This window comes from Protopterus annectens, chromosome 11.part0 (assembly GCF_019279795.1).
Source record: "Protopterus annectens isolate FY-2018-M chromosome 11.part0, PAN1.0, whole genome shotgun sequence".
NCBI classification, from domain to species: domain Eukaryota; kingdom Metazoa; phylum Chordata; order Ceratodontiformes; family Protopteridae; genus Protopterus; species Protopterus annectens.
In genome coordinates, this window is record NC_056745.1 from 34,969,268 (window position 1) to 34,979,931 (window position 10,664).

Consider the following 10,664-nt stretch of genomic DNA (forward strand, 5'->3'; position numbering starts at 1 on the left):
GACAATAATGGCCATTGCAATGCCAAGGCTGATTTTGTCAATGACCTAATTTCATAAAAGTATCTCTTTGATCAGTGTTCAAGACATTATGGCAGACCTTGAAAACAAGGGAGTAGTGCAATGGTCAATCATGTCATATGTTCCACGCACATTCTGCACACTATTTCATCAACTGTGGCCTGACCAAATATCCTCCAAAATACAGCTTCACCTACAGTTTTATCATAGTCCATTATACCTGCACACATCACAATAAAATAGAAACTTTACACTTGTAATAATAAATGAAAGCCAGAAAATAAATGCAGAATAATTTAAGTAATTCAATCAAAATAGATAAACAATGAACAAATTAACAGAAAAGGAAATAAAACACATACAAATTAAATGTAAATAAACTGTTCAACAATATTAAAAGCTCTAAATTCCATTAATATGTTTATGTGACAGTCCAAAATAATTTCAATAAACAAAATTAAAGGATAGATGTTAAAAAAAAATCATAAACACCTGGTTAAAAGTCCAATGAAAGGTGCAATAAAAAAGCAGGGAAAATGTATTCTTGTGAACTGTGACATGCATGACAGCCATAAAATGGAAGGCTAGTCATGTACCAAACCTACGCAAGTGGAAAAAAATGGGATTTGCACATAACATCTACCTCAAAATGGTTTGAAAAGCCTACCATCCAGAAAGAAAACCACATTTAGTTCCTGCCAGGAAAGAATGGCACAGTCTCATAGATGCACAGATGTTGTGGTTTACCGTTTATTTATTAACCGATACGAGAGGACGTGCTATTTTCTGGTGACTAGCTGTTGCTGACCATCTGTGATTGAAATGGGTTGCTACCCAAAGCCATATACATGAGTAAAACTAATAAAATAATTAATAATGACAATAAGGCAGCAACTCAAACTAGAGTTTATTTACCCTCAATCCTTGCTTGGTAAATATGTTCTAGTTCAATCAGATTTATCATAGAGAATATTTTGCAATTTCCTTTGTAAAAGGCAGATTAAATTTGATTTTTGCTAGTACAACACCAACGTTTAACTTGATATATGCATTAATAATCATATCATCATCAGAAAGAAATGAAAAATTCCATTTCACAATAGATAGGAACAGCTGTCAGTAAAATACAAATAATTATCCTATGTTGTTCTACAAATATAATACACATGTATATTTTTATAAAATCATATATTATTTTTCTGTACTGTGTAAATTAAAAACAAGCTGTTATATTTTTTCCCATCCTGAGAAACTGGATTTCTACTGTGAGTATCCAGTGTAAATGAACACTGCCCGGTTATGTAATTTAAGTAACCAAATTAATTATAAAAATACCCAAGTAATCATCAGTGTTATCTATTTCCATCAGTAAGGCGTTCTTTGCATGACCTTTTGAATAATCTAGATAACCCATTACAAAAACATCTATCTCCTCATAAGAGAGCTGCTGCCCAACAGGTTGATAGTTTTGAAAAATGTATTAACCATCCTGAAAAGAAGGTACAAACTTACAAAAAAGAGCTAATGGCAACAGCTAGGCTTTTTTGGCTTATTTGGAGCTTGGGGTTGTACCTTGAGGACTGTGAATTTTTAAGATGCCGGCTTTTGCAAACACATACCCTGAGCTTTAAAAGAAATGGCAACAGTTAAAATTTAAAATTGAGTGATGACTATATGTTACTTATGAATGACTTTTTTGTTGGTATAGAGAAACAATTAATGGAGGACATTGTGAAAGTTGAAGGTGAACTTGTTGCCATGTCCTGCTTTAAAGGATTATATACATGTCTATCAACAAATGGTGGATAGGTTAATGAATTTGAATAGTAAACTTGAGATGGTGAAAAGGCACAAATTAACTAAAGACATTAATGATTTTAAATCTGGAAATATTTTTTCTTGGCAGAGAGAGAGAGACAAAAACAAAATTAAATAAAACTCAGGATACGCCCAGAGGGGGCTATGTATGGATTGGATACTTCACCACTGATTTGTGTAACCACTGATTTGTGTAACCAATCAACAAACCTATCCTATGGCTTTAACCAATAAACAGTAACATAATGCTAGTATACAGCAGCTCCTGTTGAATTTTCGTACTCAAATAACAGATCATGCTATGGAAATATGGCCAATAGAGGGCATAACCAATCACTGCTCTACTAGTTTACTTCAGATCAATGGAGGAAAGCAAATAAGGAAAGCAAATATCTACACAGTCATTGGTCAACCATGTGGCTGAACAATCAATCAGAATGAGTGAAAGTGCTCAAAGCATGGAGACTTTTTTTTACAAGCTATGAAAATCCAACTTGTCTGAACTTACTGGAAAAGATAGAGCCTCAAGCATGCACTCAGTCAAGAGGGCGATCTCCGCAAAGAGGGGCTGAAAAAGGAGCAAAAAGAAAACACAGTGGCTCCCAGGTATACAAACGTCCACCCGCTACAAGCAATAGAACGGACCTTAGAAGGTATAGTAAACCTTACTAATTATACTTTAACTCCTGCAGACATAGGTCTTTTGATGCTTTGCCAGAGATGGCCTGCACCTGTCACCCTTAGGATTCCGGATACTGGCTAAGACTCTTGCCACCCCTATAGTGCCTTTTTAGGCAAGGTTCAAATGACAAATTCACCACCGTAACAGGTACAAGCAAGCAAAATCTGAGGGTAATGCTACTCAATGCTAGAAGTCTAAACCTCAAAATGCACTCACTCAAGGCACTCCTTAAAATGGAGAACATTGACATCTGTGCAGTGACAGAGACCTGGTTCAAAGCTCCAGAGAGCATCCCTGCATTACCAGGCTTCAATTCATACCACACCTTTTGGCCACCTAACCCAGAAAGAAGCACTAAAGGCAGAGGCGTGTCCATATTCATTAAGGATATCCACATCTCAAGGCTAGTTGTACAGCATAATGCATCCGAGATTATCCAAGTGCAACTAACTCTGGGCATGACCGCAATCCAAATTGTAGCTTGCTACAGACCCCCACCATGCCCCAGGATTCACACTCCTCATTTCTTGATACACTGGAAAGTATTAGGGTACAACCCAGCACCCTAATAATGGACGATTTCAACTACCCCACCATTAACTGGGAAAACTACTCATGTACCAACTCCTCAACGTTTTCTAGAATTCATAAATTCCAACGCCCTGGATCAACTTATTCACACCCCCACCAGGGGCAGCAATATCCTAGACCTGGTCATTACCAACATGGGAAACTGGTGTTCCACACCAGAGGTCATTTCCTCATTGGTCAGATCCGACCACAAGCTAATCACCCTAGACATCCACATCCCACCCCCAGCCCCAATTAGGGAAACCATCGTAAAAAACTTCTCAAAAGCCAACTTCACACTTCTTAAGACAGAAGTGGCAAACTTCATGACACCCATGCAGATGGACAATAGAGGTATGACTGCCGAATCCTACACAAATGCACTTTATAAGCACCTACACAAGTGCATGGATTGTGCTATCCCTAATAGAACCAAGATGTTATCCTCCAAAAAAGGGAAGCCAATCTGGTGGTCCTCTGCCATAAACAAACTCTACAACAGAAGAAAGAAACTGTTGCAAAAGAGTGTAAAATCCCATGACTGGAGAAACTCCCTGGTCAACCTCAGTAAGAAGCTGAGATCCCTCATAAAATCCTCCAAAGCTAGTTACGAAAACAAAATTGCCACTGACTCTAAAGACAACCACAAAGCATTCTATAGCTATGTCAAGAATCTAAATGGGAACACTCAGATCTGCTCTGAGTTACAGCATAATGGCACTAAATATACAGAACCAACCGATATTGCCAACATCCTAGCAGATAGGTTCAGTGCTAACTTTACCCCCCTCTCACCCCCTAGAGGGCCCATCTCTATACCGGAAGAATGCAAAGTTCCTATAATCACAGCTGCACAGGTAAAAAACACACTCTCCAAAGCCAAGAACACAACATCCATGGGACCAGACAATATCCCAGGCTGCGTTCTACATGAACTACAGAATGAACTGGCACCCTACCTAAGCACCATGTTCAATCACAGCCTCACCTCAGGCTTTGTACCCACTGAATGGCGCACCATGACAGTTATCCCACTCCACAAAGGGGGAGCCATGACGGACCCCGGGAACTACCGTCCCATTAGCCTGATGAGCCTGGTCATGGAACTCATAAACAAAGACATTGGTAATCTCCAAACTCTGGACCCTACTCAGTTTGGATTTGTAAAAGGCAGATCATGTCTCCTAAACCTGACTGACTTCTTTGAAGCAGTCACCAAAGCCATAGATGAGGGTAAAATGGTTCACACAGATTATCTAGATCTCGCCAAGGCTTTCAACACCATCCCCCACTCTGAAATTATAGATAAGCTCACTAAACTAGGTATAAATCCCTATGTCACAAGATGGGCTGCCAACTGGCTCATGGACAGAACCCACACTGTGAAAGTAGCGGATTCCAAACTCGACATCAGACCAGTGACAAGTGGATACCACAGGGTTCAGTCCTGGGTCCTCTCCTGTTTGGTATCTACTTCTCTGAAGTGGAGGTCAACACAGAAGGTCTTTGGCTAACAATGTTTGCAGATGACTGCAAACTAGGAGCCATAATCGAAACTCCTAATGATGTGGACAAACTACAAAAGGGCCTCACTGAGACAGATACCTGGTTTCAAAGCCATGGCCTGAAGCTCAATGCCAAAAAGTGTATTGTCATCCCCTTTGGTAAAAACTCTGTACCCATGAACTACCACATAGCTGGTAGTCTACTTAATGCCGAAAATGTGATAAGAGACCTTGGGACACAGGTGGACAGTAGTCTCTCCTTTGATAATCACATCGCCACAGTGGTCAGGAAATCCTTCTACGTGGCTCATCTCATCATAAAAGGATTTTCATCCAGAAAAAAAGAGGTCATTGTTCCCCTCTACTCATCACTCATTAGACCCATTATAGAGTGCAATGCCCCTTTTGGTATGTACCTCACAAGACATCTACAACAACTGGAAAGACCACAGAAATACCTCACAAAGACGATTACTGGCCTCAAACAGATGCCCTATGCAGACCGTCTCCAAAAGCTACAGCTTTACTCCATCGCATATCGCCTGCTCAGGGGCGATCTCTGCCTAACATAAAAAGCTATGTCAAACCCAGAGCTGTTGGACATGCTCTACTTAAAGAAATCCCAATCCCTCTGAGCTACATGCTCTAGGGACCTTAACCTTGTCACCACAATAAACAGAACATGCTGGAGGGATAGATTCCTGTCCCAGAGACTTCCCATACTCTGGAACAGACTACCTATCTATGTCAAACAGAGCTCCTCATTAGCACTCTGATTGGATGGGAAATGGGAATTTCACCCCGGGGATCACTTCTGTGGCTCTGCTCAACAGGGGCAGAGGAAAATAATTTTCTTGGGTGGTGAAAGCCAGGGCACATTTTTTGGCTAGGCTTGTATGGGCCCTAGGGCCGATAGCCTAGTACCTACCTATGAACCTATGAACAAAGGGCTTCAATTTATTTCAAGCAGCGCTGATACTTTTACAGACCTTAAGATTTTTACTAGGAGCAGATAGGAATCCTTGTAAGAGATCAAGTGCTTTTATACCTAGTAGTTGCCCTGTTATTTCAGTTTTTCATAATATCTGCAAGCAGGTGTTGAGGGCACTGTATGACTAAAAATAAAAGATAGAACGTATAATTTGATTTTTGATGAACATCAAGCATTACAAGCTATGGAATGTAACAATGAAATAATTATCAAGAAAGCAGACAAGGGTGATAGAATTTTACTTAAGAATAAAATTGATTATGTAGCACATATGCACGAGTTTTTAAGTGATGGATCCACTTTTTGTAAAATTAGTTTTCTGGATGTCAGAAAGTGCATTTTGGATGTCAATATGTGAATTTACAAAATGCAGTTAGGTAATGGTGTTTCTATTGATCGGTTTTTACTGTGCCTTTCCCAATTATCCCGGTGCTATATGAAGTACCAAAAATACATAAATCCCTGACCCACCCTCCAATGAGACCTATAGTCTCAGGTAGGGGGGAGGGTCATGGAGCCAATTTTTATGTATTTACAATCTGTTCTGAGTAAATATTTGCTATGTTGTAAACGTTGTGAGAGACACAGGTAACATTTTAAGTTTCACCAGTCATATTGTAATAATTTTAAAATAAACTTTCTGCTTGTTACACTTGATATTAATTCATTATTTACAGTGATCCCAAATCATTATGGTGTGAATGCAATTCATGATTCTTGGGTGGCGCATTGGCAGAGTAAACATTGTTACCTCACAGCAAGAGGTTCTGCAGTTCGATTCTCTGCTGGGGTGCCTTCTGTGCAGAGTCTGTAGGTCATCCCTGCATTCACATGGGTTTCCTCCAGGTACTGGTTTCCTCCCACATTCCATAGACATGCATCTGTAGTATTTCTCCCTGCACCTCTGCTGAAAATAGGCTCTTTCCTAGTCGGACTTTCCTGGTCAATAAATGCTAAATAAATGAAATAAATGTACTAACACAAATCTATTAGGTAGAAAAATTGAAAATATATGTCAAGTATTAGAAATAGTCATAACTAAGAACATTTTTCTTTTTAAGAACCAACCCTATCTACAAATTGCAGGCATAGATATAGGTACATCAGCTGCGAACAAATATGCAAATTTAGTTTTAAATCAATGGGAAAGTGAGTTTCTATTTAATGACAAGAATATACTGAATGATAAGGTAGTGCTTTACCAATGTTTTGTTGATAACTGTATTTTGATTTGGGATGGTGACAGAGATACGCTGATGGAATATGTTGAATATTTGAAGGGGACAACTGATTTTTTTGAAATCTAAAATGACATTCTAATAGTAAAGTAACTTACTTAGATGTAAACTTAAACAGAAACAATTAAATAATAGCGGTGTCCACAGAAAATAAGTGCATACGAATAAATACACACATAGGAGTATGCGTGCACTGAATGTATTTAATGGAATTGAATGTATTTAATGGAATTGTTAAAGCACAGTTAACAAGAGTTCGTAGGCTTAATGCTGATGAGGAAAGATGCAGAGAACAACTAGAACAAATAGCACCGGAGTTTCAGGAGGGGGGATATGATAATGTAATGACAAAAGCAGCTAAAAATGAAGTTGTTAATAACAGGGGAAACAAAACTAGACTCATTTTTAAGGATACTGTAAATAAAGCTTACTCATGGAGTTTTTCTACCCGGGCTTCTGCTGAAAAAGAACCTGTGTTCAGTCAGACTTTCCCGGTAAACGAATGTTAAATAAATAACGATCAAAGTGAACTAGGATTAAAAATAATAATGCGATTAGGTATGTAACCACATTCAATACAAGAACTGAAGGTGTGAAACAAATACAGAAAAACTGAAATATTCTAAGGGCTATGCCAGAATTAGAAGCCCTATTAGAGAATACACCGAGGTTCTCATACAGGAATGGTAAGAACCTAAAAAGGAGGTTGCGTTATAAAGATTTTAGATTAGATGCTGGAGAACAAATATCCAATAAAATAGGAACATTTCCCTGTTATAGTTGCAGTTGCCATAAGGATATTATGACTGACAACTGTTTTACACACCGAGTAACTGGTAAGATGCATGAATTTAATAGCTATGCAACATGCAATACTATGAATGTGGTTTATTTGGGTACATGTACGAAAATCTTGTTTTTTAGATAGGAAAATGTAGTTGTAGAGTGAAGGATAGAATTACTGAACACAAATCTGATATGCGTAGAAAAATCCAAACAAATGCCTTGGCTAGACATATTATAAGAAGCTGGATTTGAACATCAATTTAAGTTTACAGTAATTGATGTTAAACACAGATCTATTGGGGGGATATTAATAACAGTTCAGAAAATAGTGAATATAGTTGGATTTTATGGCTACAGGCAGATTATAAACCTGGCGTAAACAGTACTGCTACAATTTAACCCATTTTAGTTAAGAAACAAATGCAGCTTCACTGATCTCCCTTATAATTGTTTTCCTTATAATTGATTTTTATGGTTTGATTTTTATTAAATTCTTTATCTGGTTGGTTGACTGTGTCATGTGTTCTTTTAGTTGAATGTATATAAATTAACTTGTTAAAAGGTTTTCAATAGCACTGAGGGAGGGTTTTCTACCAGAAAGCTTTGCATTTTATTGTTTTAATAAAAGTTGTTTGGCATTCTGAGTATGGAGTTCTTCTTTCTGCATTTGCTTTATGCCTTCTCTGACTTGGTTTACCATTGGATTATCCCTTTTGGACTGTACTATTCAAGAGGAACCTGGATGACTGAATGGGGCACCATAAATTCTTACCTGGGATAATGCCCACAACTCTGCTGGATATGGCCAGTTATTACTAAATACAATCCTGGGTACTGACTAGAGCATCTATGGTATTACACTGGGATGGAATGGCTAGGCTTGAAATGACCTCCAGGTCAATAGCTCAGTAATCTCCTATGATCCAGTGGAACATGATAAGCATGAGATAACTTCAAAGCAACTATATGAGAAAAAATACTACCATTATGTGTAAAAATAGACACAGAGACACACACACACAGATACATACCAAGACACACTCACACACACACACACACACACACACACACACACACACACATGGATCTACTTGAAATCCATATGGCCGACACCACATGATAGACATTTGAAATGTCGAACATACAAGTAAAGCATAAAAAACAAACTTATTTTCACGATGCTACCCCCTGCACCCTGCATTTCAAATGTCAATCATATGGTGTCAGCCATATGATGGTCAACATTATGAAATGTCGACCATGTCAAGGGGACACGGACACACACACACACACACACACACACACACACACACACACACACACACACACTGAAGATAATAGAGAACTTACTTCAAAGTCCTTGCTGGACGAGTTCCCCATTGTAAAATACGTAGTTCAGATGGGAAGTAGAGTAAATACAGACGTGATGAGTAAGTAGCAGGAAACACAACGGACCCTGAAAATTTAATACAATGTTGTATGTTAATTAAGTCACAAAACACATTAACATGTAGCCAAAGTTCATGAAATACAGCTTGATATGTATAGGTACATACGCTGTGTGTGTGTGTGTGTGTGTGTGTGTGTGTGTGTGTGTGTGTGTGTGTGTGTGTGTGTTTATGTCTTTTAGAGCAGTACTTCTCAAACTATCCTTGAACAAGAACTGGTTGTTTTTATTTCAGATCTATCATGGACTGCTACTTCTGTAAAATAATTACAACAGTCCATGGTATTCAAAGGCTTACAATGAAAAAAATCGCACCACCTGAAAGACTTCTCTCCTATGTTTTGTCACTTGTTTTAAGATGAAGAGCAAAACTGGCTTAGACTACACTTAAAGAACTGAATTAAACCGGAGTGGGGGTCTGGGGGCCGCAAGGCTCCCAGAAGTCATGGGTTTCTAGCTGCTCTGAGCTGAATTTTACAGCTTTTTTCCAATCTTTTGATCTCTTGATGGCTTTAACAGGAATCTTAACCAAGGAAAAGCTTTAATTTTCAACTCTGATAAAATTAGTATCTCCCAATAAACAGACAACAAATGCTTACAAGGATACAAAATGGCAAACTTGGAAATAGTGCAGTAGCCACTTGTATGACTGTATGAACCTCACCTGCTTGTCATCAAATAAATGCATAAGCAATGGAACAAACCTGTAATTTAGCTCACTGCTGGCATTAAAAGTGCAGCCTACTGTAAACCCCATGAGTCCTCCCTACCTCTTAGCTCAACAATCTGCACTTAGAAGATTGCTAGAACAGGTTTTATATTGTATTTTTGAAGGATATGAAGTCTGAACTGTAAACTGCTTTTTCATACTGAGAGTTGTATTTTCTGCTGTTTGAGAGTGCTCTATCTGTGCATGTTTTGTGAGGTTTCTGTCTTTTAGTAAGTTAGCATAGTCTGGATAGAGGCTCGCTGTTATCCAGACCTGGTTGTTTTGCTTGTTGAGTTTCCTGTGTTTCTGGCAGCCATCTTCTTCTGGTAGTGTTTTGTCTTCGCTGCTAGTGAGAGTAACAGGGTTGCCTGACCTTCTCTAGCATGAGTGATTGGTTGAAAGAGCAGGGGCTAGGACTGGGTAATAATTTGAGCTTCTAGATTCCTCCATCTGTTCTTGTATTTAAACCATGTTTGCAGAGTGTTGCGCTTGTTTGCTCGTTGTGCATTGCTGCTGCTCTGTTCTAACCCATTGCGAGGTATCTCAGTTGCATTTTTTTCCTTTACCAGCACTGCTGTGTAACTGATGCCCTCCCTTGCAACTACTGTGATTTTATCCAACCCTACTCACACCTATAGGTGCTCTATTCTGATAGTACTCACTCTACTAGTTTTACCTCTCTTCCACAGATTCTGACAACCATGGATGGACAATTTCCCCATGGGTTCTCCTGCTAGTCTTGTTGATATGGGCATCCTGAGACAGTCTAGCAACTGCCTCATATACACAGACAACCCTCTTCTTCTACCACCTAGTAACACAATATGTGAGTGATGCAATTACATTAAGGACTAGAATCCTTGCTGCCTCAAAATCACAAGCCAGTACATCTGGCACTGA

The 10,664-nt window shown here is 38.7% G+C and overlaps 1 protein-coding gene across 1 annotated transcript in view; it reads right to left on the reverse strand.

Moving 5' to 3' along the window:
* Positions 1 to 9,054, reverse strand: part of LOC122815149 (interferon-inducible GTPase 5-like) — a 153,538-nt gene extending 144,484 nt beyond the window's left edge. The window contains exon 1 of the mRNA XM_044087404.1: positions 8,959 to 9,054. Coding sequence (XP_043943339.1) covers positions 8,959 to 8,988 — 30 coding nt within the window. The 5' untranslated portion in view covers positions 8,989 to 9,054. The remainder of the gene's footprint in view (positions 1 to 8,958) is intronic.
* Positions 9,055 to 10,664: the final 1,610 nt, after the last annotated feature.